The 14721-nt window shown below is 48.0% G+C and overlaps 1 protein-coding gene across 22 annotated transcripts in view; it reads left to right on the plus strand.

Annotated features, from left to right (window-relative positions):
- The window catches only part of ZNF618 (zinc finger protein 618), a 164572-nt gene extending 156907 nt beyond the window's left edge, over positions 1-7665 (plus strand). For all 22 annotated transcript variants that reach the window (XM_081065336.1, XM_081065335.1, XM_081065338.1 and 19 more), the window contains 2 exons: positions 3515-3616; positions 4230-7665. In XM_081065336.1, the coding sequence (XP_080921462.1) occupies positions 3515-3616; positions 4230-5746 (1619 nt within the window). In that variant the 3' untranslated portion in view covers positions 5747-7665. The remainder of the gene's footprint in view (positions 1-3514; positions 3617-4229) is intronic.
- The last annotated feature ends 7056 nt before the right edge of the window (positions 7666-14721 follow it).

A 14721-nucleotide genomic window follows, 5' to 3' on the forward strand; every position in this document is an offset into this window, starting at 1 on the left:
TTTAATCAACATCACCATCAAAATGTATAACATTACCGTCAACCCAAAACGTGCTCTCCTGCCTCTTTGCTGCCAGTCCCTTCCTTCACCCCAACCCTGGCAACCACTATGTGCTTTCTTTCGCAATAATTTTCCTTTTAGCAAATTTTATATAAATGGCATTTAGTCGTTTGTGTCTGACTTCTTTTACTTAGCATACATTTGAGATTCATCCATGTTGTTCTGAGTTATCAGCAATTCTCCTTTTCATTTCTGAGTAGTAAAGCATTGTTTGAATATACCACAATTCATTTAATCTGTTCACCAATTGATAGACATTTAGATTGTCTTCAGTTTGGGGTTACTAGGAATAAACCTGCTGTGAATATTCAAGTGCAAGTCCTTGTGTGGACATATGTTTTTAACTCTATGGGTGTATACCTAGGAGTCGAAATCCTAGGTCATATGGGAACTCTATGTTTAACCATTTGAGGAATAGCCAGACTGTTTCCTAAAGTGGCTGTACCAGTTTTACATTCCCACCAACAATGTATGAGGGGTCTGATTTCTCTACATCCTTGATGACTTATTATCTGATTTGTTTTATTCAGCCATCCTGTGTACATGAGGTGGTATTTCGTTGTGATTTTGATTTACGTATTCCTGGTAACTAGTAATGTGCAACATCTCTTCATGTGCTTATTGGCTATCTGAATATCTTCCTTGGAAAAATGTCTGTTCAGATCCTTTTCCCATTCTTTATTTTTGTTTTTTTGTTTTTTTTATTATTGAATTATGAGTGTTCTTTACATATTCTAGATACAAGGCCTCTATAGATACATGATTTGCAAATATTTTCTCCCATTCTTTGGATTGCCTTTTTACTTTCTGGATACTATCCTTTGAAGAGCAAAAATTTTTAATTCTGATGAAATCCATGTATCTATTTTTTTCTTTCATTGTGTGTGCTTTTGGTGTGATATCTAAGAAACCATTGCCTAACCCAAGATCACAAAGACTTGACTCATTTTCTTTTAGAGTTTTATAGTTTTAGCTGTGACATTTATGCATATATTCCATTTTCAGTTGATTTTTACGTGTGGTGTGAGGTAGGGGTCCTTTTTCATGTGGATATACAGTTGTCCTAGCACCATTTTTTGCAACAACTATTTTTACCCCCATTGAATTATCCTGGCACCCTTGTCGAAATCAATTGACCATAAGTGTGAGGGTTATTTCTGGATTCTGAATTCTATTCCATTTATCCATAGGTCTGTTCTTGTACCTCTGGTACCACACCGTCTTGATTACTGTGGCTTTGTAGTAGTTCTGAAATCAGGAAGTGTGAGCTTTCCAACTTTCTTCTTTTTCAAGAGTGTTTTGACTATTCTGCATCTCTTGTAGTTACACATGAATTTTAGAATCAACTTGTCAATTTCTATCAAAAGCCCCAGTAGGGCTTTTGATAGAGGTTGTATTGACTCTAGATCAGTGTTGTTTTGTTTTGTTGCTATTTTCCAGTTCATGAACATGGAATGTCTTTTCATTTTTAAAGTCTTCTTTGAGTTCTTTTAGCAGTGTCTTTAGTTTTCAGTGTACAAATCTTTCACTTCTTTTGTAAGTTTATTCATATTCTTTTGGACATTATTATAAATTGAATTATATTCTTAATTTTTGGAGTGTTCATTTGCTATTGTGGAGAAATATAATATATATATATCTTGTTTCCTGCAGCCTTACTAAACTCATTTATTTAGTTCTGGTAGTTTTGTGTGTGTGTATTCTCAGTATAGGATTTTTTATATAAACACTGTGTCATCTGAAAATAGAGATAATTTTACTTCTTCTCTTCCATTGTAATCTGGATCTTTTCTTTTTTTTTTTTTTTTTTTTTTTGCCTGATTGTTCTGCTGGAATCTCCAATACATGTTGAACAGAAGAGATGAAAGTAGATATTCTTTCTTGTTCCTAATTTGGGGGAAAGCTTTCAATGTTTAACCATTAAGTGTGGTATTAGCAGTGAGTTTTTCATAGATGCCCTTTATCATGTTGAAAAATTTCCCTTTGATTCCTACTTTGTTGAGTGGTTTTATCATGAAAAATGTGTTGGGTTTGTCAAATACTTTTTCAGCATCTGTTGAGATGATCATGTGGTTTTTGTCCATTCTGTTATTAAGGCATATTACATTGATTTTTATATGTTGAACCAACCTTTTATTCCTGGAATAAACCACACTTGGTCATGATGTATAACTTGTTACATATGTATAGCTAGATTTGGTACGCTGTATTTTATTGAGGATGTATCTATATATAGGATAGTGGGCTATAGTTTCTTTTCTTGTGATTTCTTTGTTTGAGTTTGGTATTATAATAACACTCTCATTAAATGAATTGAGAAGTGTTCCCTCTTCTGTTTTTGGGAAAAATTTGTGAAGAGTTGCTTTAACATACGAATTCACTAGTGAAGCCATCTGAATCTGAACTTTTCTTTCTCCCTTTCTTTCTCTCTTTCTTTCTTGCTTTCAGAGAGAATGAGAGCGAGAGCGAGAGAGAGAGAGAGAGAGAGAGATTTTGATTAGTAATTTTTTTTCTATAGGTTTATTCAGATTTTCTGTTTCTAGAATCAGTTTTGGTAGTTCATATCTTTCTAAGAATTTGTTTATCTCATTTAGGTTATCTAATTTGTTGGAATACTATTATTCATAGTATATTTCCTTATAATCTTTTTTCTATCAACTCAGTGAACTTAAGTTTCCTTCTGTTCTTAGTTTGCTGAGAGTTTGTGTCATGAGTAGGTGTTGAATTTTGTTACATTTTAATGTGCATTTATATCCATGGAGATTATTTCTCTTCTTTTTTCTCTTAGTATAGGGAATTAAGCTTGTTGGTTTTTAATTATTAACCCCAACTTGCATTTCTGGGGTAAACTCCACTTAGTTGTGATGTATTATACTTTTTCCTGTATTTAGTTTGCTAATATTTTGTTGAGGATTTTGGTATGTATATTTATCAGGGATATTGTGTTGCAGTGTTTTCCTCTAGTTAGAGATCAGGGTAATGCAAGCCTCATTAAGTGAATTTCTGGCAAAAATACTGAAAAGACAAAAAAGCCCACTTTGAAGAAGTGAGAGTATGAGATACTTCAGATCACTTGGGGTGTAACTGGCACCCCGCCCCTCTGTTTCAGAGCTAGAACTTGGTGATTTTGTGTGGGTGTGAGGCCTCCCAGCCAGACTCAGGAGCAGTGATTCCCATTTACTGAGTGTTAGTCCACGCTGGGCACTGTGCTCAGCTCTCCCTGAATTATCTCTTCTTAGTCCTTCTAGCAGTTGTGTCACACACACACGCCATTTTCCCAAATGATGAAAATGAGGCTTCCCAAACATAGATAGTCGTGTAAGGAGGAGCCAGGCTTTGGACCCAGGCCTGAGTTCCAGAAGTCATGTTTCGCTTTCATCTGCTGTGCTCTTGTTCCCGTCTTGTCAGGCCTCTTACTCTTTAGGGTGACACACTGTCCCCTTTGTGCCCACAGCGGACAATGAGAACAACATTGCCTCCAACCAGTCCCGATCGCCACCTGCTGTTGTGGAAGAGAAGTGGAAACCCCAGGCCCAGAGGAACAGTGCCAACAACAGTAGGTCTCTCCCAGGCCAGAGCCTGCCTCATATACCTCCAGTCCCCGCTCTGGTTGTGCCCTTCTGCCCCCCACCCCCACCACCTGTGCCTCCCATGATGAAGGAAGGCCATGCATAGCAGTTGCCAAAGTGCTTGCACTCTTATGACCTCGCTTGTGTGAATTATGACCTCATAGGGATAGGCAGATGGAGCTCGGAGAGACGAGGTGATCCGTTGTGGTCAGAGAGCACACCTTAGTGACAGAATCGGAACTGGAATCCACTCGCCCGATTTCTGTTGGCTGCTCTTTCCTGACATTGTGGCCTCATGTAGTTTATTCACTAGCGATTCCTTCACGAGAGCCCATTCCTATACTCAGGAAGCGGTTAGGCTAGTCTAGTTGGCTTCAAAAGTCTAGGTGAATGACACATGTAGCAAGTATGTTACACATACACCACTCTATTTTATTCCCATGAGACTCACGGTAAAGACAGCCAGCACAGCCAGTCTGTGTGCAACATGAAATCTGCCCATAATTCCTAATCCTAGATGCTTAGAGTAGTAGGCTGCTAGCAGACCAAGGAGCCTCAAATGCCGGGATTAATGACATCTCTCTTTGTGTCCCCTGCCAGCCACGAGCAGTGGTTTAACACCCAACAGTATGATTCCTGAGAAGGAGCGGCAGAACATCGCTGAGCGCCTGTTGCGGGTCATGTGTGCCGACCTGGGTGCGCTGAGCGTGGTGAGCGGGAAGGAGTTCCTGAAACTGGCCCAGACACTAGTGGACAGTGGCGCCCGCTACGGGGCCTTCTCGGTCACGGAGATCCTGGGCAACTTCAACACACTGGCACTGAAGCACCTACCGCGCATGTACAACCAGGTGAAGGTGAAGGTGACGTGTGCCTTGGGCAGCAACGCCTGCCTGGGCATCGGTGTCACCTGCCACTCCCAGAGCGTCGGGCCCGACTCCTGCTACATCCTCACAGCCTACCAGGCCGAGGGCAACCACATCAAGAGCTACGTGCTGGGCGTGAAGGGCGCGGACATTCGTGACAGCGGCGACCTGGTGCACCACTGGGTACAGAACGTGCTGTCGGAGTTCGTGATGTCGGAGATCCGGACAGTGTACGTGACGGACTGCCGGGTGAGCGCGTCCGCCTTCTCCAAGGCTGGCATGTGCCTCCGCTGCTCAGCCTGCGCCTTGAACTCGGTGGTGCAGAGTGTGCTGAGCAAGCGGACACTGCAGGCCCGCAGCATGCACGAGGTCATCGAGCTGCTCAACGTGTGTGAGGACCTGGCAGGCTCCACCGGCCTCGCGAAGGAGACCTTTGGCTCGCTGGAGGAGACCTCGCCCCCACCCTGCTGGAACTCGGTCACGGACTCGCTGCTGCTGGTACACGAGCGCTACGAGCAGATCTGCGAGTTCTACAGTCGGGCCAAGAAGATGAACCTCATCCAGAGCCTCAACAAGCACCTGCTCAGCAACCTGGCGGCCATCCTGACGCCCGTGAAGCAGGCGGTCATTGAGCTGAGCAACGAGAGCCAGCCCACCCTGCAGCTGGTGCTGCCCACCTACGTCAGGCTGGAGAAGCTGTTCACTGCCAAGGCCAACGACGCGGGTACCGTCAGCAAGCTGTGCCACCTCTTCCTGGAGGCCCTCAAGGAGAACTTCAAGGTGCACCCGGCACATAAGGTGGCCATGATCCTGGACCCGCAGCAGAAGCTGCGGCCCGTCCCGCCCTACCAGCACGAGGAGATCATTGGCAAAGTGTGCGAGCTCATCAATGAGGTCAAGGAGTCCTGGACCGAGGAGGCAGACTTCGAGCCCGCCACCAAGAAACCCCGCTCTGCCGCCGGCGAGAACCCCAGCGCTCAGGAGGACGATCGGCTGGGGAAGAACGAAGTGTATGATTACTTGCAGGAACCCCTCTTCCAGGCCACGCCTGATCTCTTCCAGTACTGGTCGTGCGTTACCCAAAAGCACACAAAACTCGCCAAGCTCGCCTTCTGGCTCCTTGCGGTCCCGGCTGTGGGGGCCAGGAGCGGATGTGTAAATATGTGTGAACAGGCACTTCTAATCAAACGGAGGCGACTGCTCAGTCCAGAAGATATGAACAAACTCATGTTTCTGAAATCCAACATGCTTTAAGACTTGACTTCAGAATTTAAAAAAAAAAAAAATTACAGAAGGAAAAGAAGAGAATGATAGGAAAAAAAAAAAAAAAACAACACTGTCGCAAACAAAGAAAAGGAATTTAAGTTCTAAACACTGTGGACCTCATTATAAATGCCCCCTGGAAACTTAAGTGCTTTTTTCAGTGTGTGTGTGTGCATGTGTGTGCACACCTGTGCGGGCGTGTCCAAGCGCACGTGCCGTGGGTGCAGGCATGGGGCTCAGCGCTCGTCTGCGTAGCAGAAGCTTTGCGCACGCGCGCACACACATACTACCCTGGTGCATGTACCCTCGCCTGCTCGTGGGCGCGCGTGCATTAAACTAGGTGTGTCAGGAAAGCTGAGTGTTCGGGAAAGAGGGAAGGTGCTTCACCTCCTTTTCTCAGTAAGGGGCTTTAAAGACTCCATTTTCAGGTGTGCAGATTGGGAGAATGCTGATGTAAAGTGTTCAGGCAGCTGAGATCTGAAGTGACTTGACGCTCTCTGTCCTTCACCCTGTGATCCACCTTTTACCCCCAGTCCCCTCCTCCAAGCCCTCCTGACCCTCATGCACCCCTCTCCACCCCTGCCCTCCCCGGCTGCCCTGCCATGGTTTCTCCAAACTGCATCAGATGGACAGTTTCTGCACTGGACTTTATTCTTGCACCTTCAGGGCATTGAGCAGCTGCCTTCCAGATGCCATCGGGTGTCCTGGGGCAGCCGCCTTAGAAACACACTTATCTATCTCCCCAAATCAGGAAAGGAGACTTTAAAAGTATAAAGCTGACTTTTGGCTTTTTAATATAAGAGGGGAAAAAAAGACATTTTTCAGAGAAGTATAGGTAACGGTCTCCACTCCTTTTTTTCCCCCTAACACTTTAGCAGTCCTTACCTTTTTTTTTTTTTTTTTTGGCTTATCTAGTTTTTTCTAATTTGATTTAGACTCTACTAGGAGGCACTGAATGTCTATAACTTATATTTTGGAGGCTTTTTAAAAAATTGCCCTTTTTGTTCCTCAAGTCACACTGTAAACTAGCTCATCTCAGTGGTATAGTCACTATCCTAAGGTTTTCATTAGCCTTCCCTGTACAGTCCAGTTTTCGTGTATTTGAACAGCCAAGACCGTGCACTTGGCTGCGTTGTTTGGAGACCAGGAGTGGGGTTGGAGTCGCAGGTTTCACAGATGTAAAGTTTGGTGGAAGCCATAGGGAAGCATGTGGCTTAGAACTCGAGTTCTCCTGAATGTAAGCGGGTGACCCGCCCTCCTGGCTCACTGTGTCTGGTTCTGCGAATGTCTGATTTATATACCCAGAGTGCATTACACTACTCGCCACGTCACTGACACTTCCAGCTCAGCAGGGACTCCTGAGTTGATCCATGTTCACATCCATCACTCCTCAGACCCACTGCCTCTTCCCCTTCCCCAGGACTCCAGGGGCTCCAGTGGTTCCATTGCCCACAGCCCTGGGGTCCCCATGTGAGCCTCAGCCCTCCTTGCAGGACAGTAGTTGAGCATGGTGCCTTGTGGGCCAAACAATTGATGTTTTGGGGGTGGAATGGCATTAGGCCACCTTCCACCTGATGCTGTGAAAGATGTTTAGACTTTTCTCTCCACGAGCAATTTAGGTTCTTCGCACTCAGTCCCAATGCTAAGAGGGTGGCCCCTTTCCCCTCACAAGAGTTGGTTCCGTCAGGATCAGCTCTCAACCCCCCACACCACCTCTCTGTGAATCAAGTTTGCTCATATCCTCCCGTGTCCGTGGCCGTGGGCTAGAGATGGTTACACCAAGGGCTTCAGGCTGAGAAAGCCCACCATTGTGGGGGGCCATCTGCAAAGGCACATTCTACCATCTTGGGGGTTGACTGAGTCTACTCCCCTCCTAGTAATAAAGCATTAACTCAACTGCGAGATACCTCGACTACAAAAAACACTGTACAACAACAGCCCTCTCCCCGGGTCTGTGGCAGACGGGGACGTGAAGTTGGTTTAAAAACACTGTCCCTGCGGGCCAAGCCTGCTCACTTTGCCTCATGAAAACTAACCCTCCGAGTCTTGGACCTACTGAAATGCATTCAAGTGGGCCGTTTCCACAGTCTCTGCAGTAAGCCATGGTCTCAGGAACCACCGTGCCATTTCCTCTGCTGGAGGAGCTCTAGCTGTTTCTGCCACAGCGTTTCCAGCTTGGGGTCACGAGAAGAGCCTCCGTCTGCACAGGACAGTCATCTAATGTCGCCAGCTAGAGAGAACGGGAGCATCAGCAGACTTTTTGGTCAGGCCTTTGGGAGCATTCCAGAAGGTGGCTGCAGCATTGCTGATGAGACAGACCCTTAACAGCAAAAGATCCCTCCAGCTTTACTTTGCTGCTGGGAAAGGGTCCGCAACCTGGCACTTTAACCACACGAGGAGGAGTCAGAGCGCCCACATTGTGTGGTCGGTGGGAGCAGAGCCGTGGAGCCCATCTTCCTCCTACTTAGAGCAGAGCTGGCTGGTGTTGCCCCATTATTGGGCCCGTTGTTAGAAAATAGGTATTTTACTTTCTGGCAAAGCTGTCGGAGACCAAGCCCAGATATGCATTTAGAGCATTCAGCATTCTTTTCTTTAGAACACGGGGATGTCTACCCTCCAGAATGAAAATTCGAGTAAGTTTTCCTAAACACTGCGTAACTAGTCATACGTGTCACCTCCTGTTCTTCCTTTCCACCTCAGTTCAATCCTTAAAGCGTGGCTTCCTCTGCAGGCCCACGGTGAATGCCACTGGGTAATCTGAAAGCTGTCTCTTGGGGCTGCCCATCCAGATGTGGTAACAGGGTGGTATGTAGTCGTTTCTCTCTTACAACCTCTGGTTCCCCAGAAATTGGTATCATCAGCAGGAAAGACTGTCCCAAGGTGCCCCTGTCTGTTTTCTCACACAGGTAATTCCCATAGTGCAAATCCTGCTATAGCGAATAGCTTAACAAATCCCAAAGATCTCACAGGTCCAGCCACTGGCCCCCTCAGTTCCAGCAATATCCACCTTGTTCAAATTCTAGTTCAGCCAAAGGCTTGAGGTAGGCTCTTCCAGTTCATCCCCAGGCACCACCTGGCATTGACCTTCCGAAGGATTCTGTCTCCTGCTTCCCACATCTGTGACTGCCATAGGACTTTCCACCACAGGCCCTGGGAACCATTTCTGTCGTGTTCTGGGCAGCCCAAGGTGGTTGCCTGCTGACTTGGACACAGCTCGTCTCAAGCCATGTGATTCCCAGGACAGAACTGGTCTTTGTTTTGATATATCCAGACCCCAGAGGAGACTCTTCAGGGGGTTTGCACCTCATTTGAGGTCAGTTGGTTTCACCACCAAAGCGCAAGCTAAGGTCTGTGCGTCATGGATGTTCCCTCAGATTTGGAATAGCCCAGGGGTCTCAGCTCCACCAAGAGCAGCAGTGCCATCCCAGTGAGTGGATGCTCTTGTCCCAACACTGGTCTCCCTTCCCTGTGCCTCGGTCACCCAGCCTGGTCTCCCTCCTGGTGGCTGTTAGAATCCAAGAAACAAAACACAGGGGCCATCTGCTGCGTCCGCGTCCGGCCTGCCTACAAACCGCATGCTTGGCATTCAGATTGGCTCCTGGATCGGAAAAGGGTACGATGACACAATTTGGAAGTCATGGGTCTCCAGGATTCAAAGAAGGACTTGTTTTTTTCTTACAGCAGATCCGTAGGCTGGCAGATGTTTGCTCCTTCAGTTTGCTCCTTTATCTCCTGCACTTTCAAGAAACACCAGAGAAAAACCTCCACAAGGCATGTTTTCCACTGTGAAGCGGAACCTGTCTCTTTAGGAGTCCCCTGTGCTTGCAGGAAGCCACCAGCGTCCACCTGGACTTGGACTGGATTCCTTGGCGAGTGGGCACCTGGAGAGATGTCAAGGATACGGCACACACTCTCTGGGGTCCACAGGTTCACAAGACAGGTTTGAAATGAGGTTGGGATGCCGATGGAGAAGAGAGGTCCTGTGAGAAATGGCCCAGAAGGGGACACTACCTGGATATTTCCATCATGATGGATGTTCTTGCAGACACGGGAAGAGGGGGTACGCAGGGCGTGGTGGGCAGCCTCCTGCCCCAGTGAGCTGGAGTAGGTTCATAGCTGTGCCCTTGCCTTGGGAACGGGGCACTGCCTGTGTCCCTGGGATGGCCCTAAGGAAGGGCTTCTAGAAAGCCTGCCGCTTTAGACAGAACCAAGAGGCTAATAAGTAAGGCTCAGGCTGTCCCCTAGAGAATGGGTGGGGGGCTCTGTCTCGGCCCTGCCAACCCTACCCCAGCCTCGCGTATCCACCTGGGTCAGCAAGAGAACTGGGACAGGGCGTGCGCCTCTCTTCACTGTGGCTAATGTTTGCTAGGCCAGTTATGGTGAACCAATGATACAGTGTTCTTCCCTCTTATGTTTCCCTCCCGGTTTCCCCATTTCAGGGTTTTCTGAAGGATTTTATTTGTTTTTCTTTGTCTCTCATTTGGGTTTGAGGATCGTAGTCGGTAGAGGCCTGCCTTTTCATGAAGGTGCTCTGTGCTTTCTGTGCGAAAAGGTACTTGCTCCCGCTTTGATGAGGGTGAAGACCCTTAGGTTGCTGTTTGTGTATTCATGCCCCACCACCACGGTGTCGCTTTAAAGATTCCACTCCGGTACAGAGAATGACCTGCTGGGTTTGCAGTTGGGCGTCAGAAGGACCCCTGAGGGTTCTCCCCTTCCATACGCGTCCCGCCGGGCACCTTGACTCTTCAAACCAAAGTTCCTTATGGGGCACAGCCCAGCCTTGACCGCAACCTCAGGGGCCTGGGGACCCCTGTGGTGCTTCCTGAAGTCCAGGTTGGCAGAGACCTTGGGGTCTGAGACCAGCCAGAAGGAGGAGATCCTCCCCCAGCCCAGGTGCCAGCCAGTCCCTGCCTGGGACCCTCCCTCCCACCCAGCCCGAACAGCTGGGTTCCCAAGCAGTGAGCAAGCTCATGGACTGGCCTGGGGCTGGGCCTCACCAGCCAGGAGACAGAGGGACCTGTGGGGCTGGAGGCTCTCAGAGCCACCAGGCAACACGTCCAGGGCCATTCGGAACCCAAGCATCAGGAAATCGTTTTGTACAACCACCTGAAGCAGAGATATTTTTTAAGAAGTATAAATTATTTTCAGTTCTCTTCTGATCCCACCTTTTTTCCCCCACAACTTCACATCGGTGGTTCTTTCACATCAGGTAAATCTTGAGAAAGCCTTGGTGCCCCCTCCCTCCTGTGCCCCACTCAGTAACCACGTGTGTGCACCCCCCATCCTTTCTCAGTAGTGAAGACGTTCTAGGCAATACCATAGGCACATCTGACTGTGTCTCTTCGAGTGCAAGAAACTCAAGTCATCTTAAAAAAAAAATACAAAAAAAAATTTACAAAAAAACAAACACAAAAAAATATCTTTTTTAGGCCAGAGTTTTCTACAGGTATTAATGAATATTTTTCTTAATCCTTATAAGTTTTATGTGTTTAATATTTCTTAATACCGGTAGCATTAATTTATACTTTTGTAGCAACACAATATTTTTATAAACAGCCAGTGCTTGGCTCAAGTCTCCACGAGGGGTTTATGCAGGGCTATCTTGGGACCCTGTGTACCATGTACTGTATTTAAAAAAAAAAAGTTACCTAGTGTCACCCTTGCTGTGTTAATTAACAAAAGTCGTTTGCAGTCTCCTGTGTCAGTGTGGGTCCAACAAAGTATGGATCCAGCAACTCTGCAAGGAGTCCCATTGCATGGGGGTTGAGTTGACAGTTCTTGTGTGATATGTAAGCCCCCGAGACCAAACTTGAGGGTTTATTTAAGGTTTTTGTTTGTCCTTCGGGTTTTTTTTTGTTTCACTTTGTTTTGGTACCGTTTCTCCATTTGCAGCTAAATCAGTTTCGTGATGTTTAAAACTTTTACTGATGTCAAATGGAGGAAAGGAACAGAAAAAGAAAAGATTTTTACAAAGTAATAAAATTTAAAACTGAGCTGTTTAAATGTTGCTGTTTTTACCTGTCTGTTCTTGTCTGAAAGTGGGACATTCCCAGGGAGAAGAGGAAGGTTCCACTTGGTTCTTGAAATCGCCAAAAGCCCTAGCCCAGAATTCAGAACCCCTCTACCCCATGAATTCTTGCAACATTATTTCCCAGTTGGTTGATGCCAAGGCAAAAAGACATCCATTTTTTAATGGTTAGAGGATCAGTTGCTTAAATGATTTCATGTCAGTGTTGTATTTATGGTTTTACAATAAAACAACCTTTAGGAAGATGGCAGTGTGTGATGTTATTTCTTGGGTTTGGGATTGGGCCATGTCATCCAGTTAGGAACATCTGCTGGTGAGTGGACATGGACCAGAGGCAGGGCTTCTGGGGGTGACAGCTGGAATCCATCTCATCCCAAGGGCGACACTGAGGTTGGGGTTGTCAGCTCCTCATCTGAGCTCGTTGCTCACCTCCAACACCAGACCCGGCTCAGCCAATGTTTGAGAAATGAGGGAGGAACATGGCCAAAAGGAGATGTGATCCCTGTGGGGCTTGCTGATGGAGCGTTACCCCATGGAAGGAAGGGTGGATTTCATCGGAATCCTACAGACACAATGCCTAAGGGACACATCCCTTCTCCAGTGGTCCTTCATGTGCCGCTAGTGACCCCGTACCCTGTGGCCTTGGCCTCCTCCCAAGGAATATGTGTGACGTTCTGTGTTGTGTGTATCGTCCGTTTTCTGAGCAAGAGTGTCCATGGCTTTGCCAGATTCCTGATGGCATCTGCATCACCCTCCACTGTGACCTGCGGGACCAGCCTGGGAGGACTTGCCCCACTGCCGGCCTCACCCAGAGCCTTCTACAGACATGACACTTCAGTGCTCTGCTGGAATAGAATCCAGTGGAAGGCAAGTCAGAGAGAAGATGCCACCGAAAGACAAGCTGTGGGCTGGGTGGGCAGGGAGGGGTGACAGCTCCTCCCAAAGCAGGCCTGATGCTGCCCGAACACCCGTTCAAAGGTGAAACCAAACACCCGAACATCTTGCTATCAAGGTAAGGGGATTCCAGACACCCCAGCATCTCAACCAGATACAGGGTGCTGTCCTTGAAGAGAGAGTGTTACTTGGATCAGCTGAACAGAGTCCATCGAATCCCACGTGTGGCAGCACGCATAGGCTGCACGCTGGGGCACGCTGGGCCAGCCTCCCAAAGGGCAGCAGCCTGCCCTCGAAACCATCCTTCTGTGGGAGTTGCCTGCTGATGATTGTAGTGTGTGGACATTCCTGAGTGAGTTGTGGAAGTTTAATCGAGGAGTTCTATGCAGTCTAAAACAGAAGGCAGGAGACCTGCTGTGGCTGAAGGAATCGTCCCCAACGCTTCCCGACCTCACAGTCAAATAAGGCCAATGCCTGGCCCAGAGCCTTCGTACAGCTGAAGGGACAGCCTCTGGATTTGAAATTTTGAAAAAGGATATGTGTCTTTGTTAAGCAGCCACATCTATTTTGTAACAAATGAGTGTGACTATTTAAGAATCCGGTGAGCCTTCAGGGCAGCCACTTTGCCGAGAACGTCTCTGGGCCTCTGAGGTGAGCGTGCACTTGGGTCACGGATGTGCTTGAACCCCACTCCACCCCTGAGGGATAAAGTCAGGAGAATCCAGTGGAATTTTCGTCGTGAAGGTTTTAGTAAGAGTGTCATGGACACAAATGCCTCCAGCTGCGGGCAGGGCTGGTGAATCGCTCGGTAGGCTCTGTCTACGGGGCGAACTCACTCAGCTCCCGCCTCACGTCGGGAGGGATGCGAGCCCAGGACTGCTGGAACACACGTTTCTAGAGAATTGAGAAACGCAGGTGTTTATATGGAAGCTCAGTTTTTAAATGGTGAATTCAGAACTGTAAAAAATATGTTATAAGCCACACCACCAGCTGGCCTGTGCACCTGTGGCTGGCACCCTCGGGTTTCCGCATTTGTTCTTCAGATCACTTCAAAATATCCCTCTTCAGCGTGACACCTTCAGATTGCCATAGGTGGCCGTCCCTGGTGTGTGATGCATGGAGGGGAGCAAGGTAGGGACATGCGATGTGACGACATTTTTAGTTCCAGCCTGGAGAGCCTGTCTGTCACTTCTCCCTGAACACAGCGCCCTGACTCCACCCACTGCTGCCCAGAGACTCGTGGTCATGACTGCAGACACTGTCCCTCAGGACAGTCCTCTCTGTTGGAACCTGGAAACCCCAAGCTGTGGACTTTGGGGGAGACGGGGAGGGAGTACTTCATGTGAGCTGACCAAGAAGGCCGTAAAGCTTCCTGCACCCAAATCCTCGCTTCTGGGTTTATCCCTTTAACACCAGATGGAATTCCCTCCCATCTTCCTTCTTGATGGGTCTCTTAAGCCAACAGGCTAATGGCGTGAGGACAACCCCAGACTGAATTAGACCCCAGCCCTTAGCTGGTCACCCCAGAGAGAGGAGGTGCTGGCCCTGTCTGGGCTTCTGCTGCCGGGTCCGCTTACTACTTCCAGGGCACGGAAAACGGGCTTGACGCCCTCAGTAGCAGGTGCAGCTGGGGGACTCTGGGTGAATGGAGCTAGCAAGAGATACTGATAGGTCGGATGTTTGTATATCCAGTGTGTCTGAAGTGGGGGCTCCCAGAGTCGTGTTCCTGGGCCAGGTTGGTGCCTGAGCCACCCTGGGTGGCCTAACTACTCTCAAGGGAGAAGCCAGGCTAGACCGAGGGCTTCTGGGTCTGGTCAAGGGCCCTGCTGGTTGTGATGGACATAATGTCAAGGTCAGTGAACATTCTCCCAGCACAAAGGGCCAAAGTAAGGATCCCAGGGCCTGGTGGAGAAACAGCCCAAAGCTTTTTAGCTCCTGGCAGCTGGTGCTGGGGACGTGGCTATGGCCAAAGTAAAACACTGGAGGGGGGTACGTGCGGCAATGGACAGGGGAATTATTTCAGGCACTGAGCCACCTGGGCACA

Source organism: Rhinolophus hipposideros (genome assembly GCF_964194185.1).
Source record: "Rhinolophus hipposideros genome assembly, chromosome: 11".
Classification (NCBI taxonomy): domain Eukaryota; kingdom Metazoa; phylum Chordata; class Mammalia; order Chiroptera; family Rhinolophidae; genus Rhinolophus; species Rhinolophus hipposideros.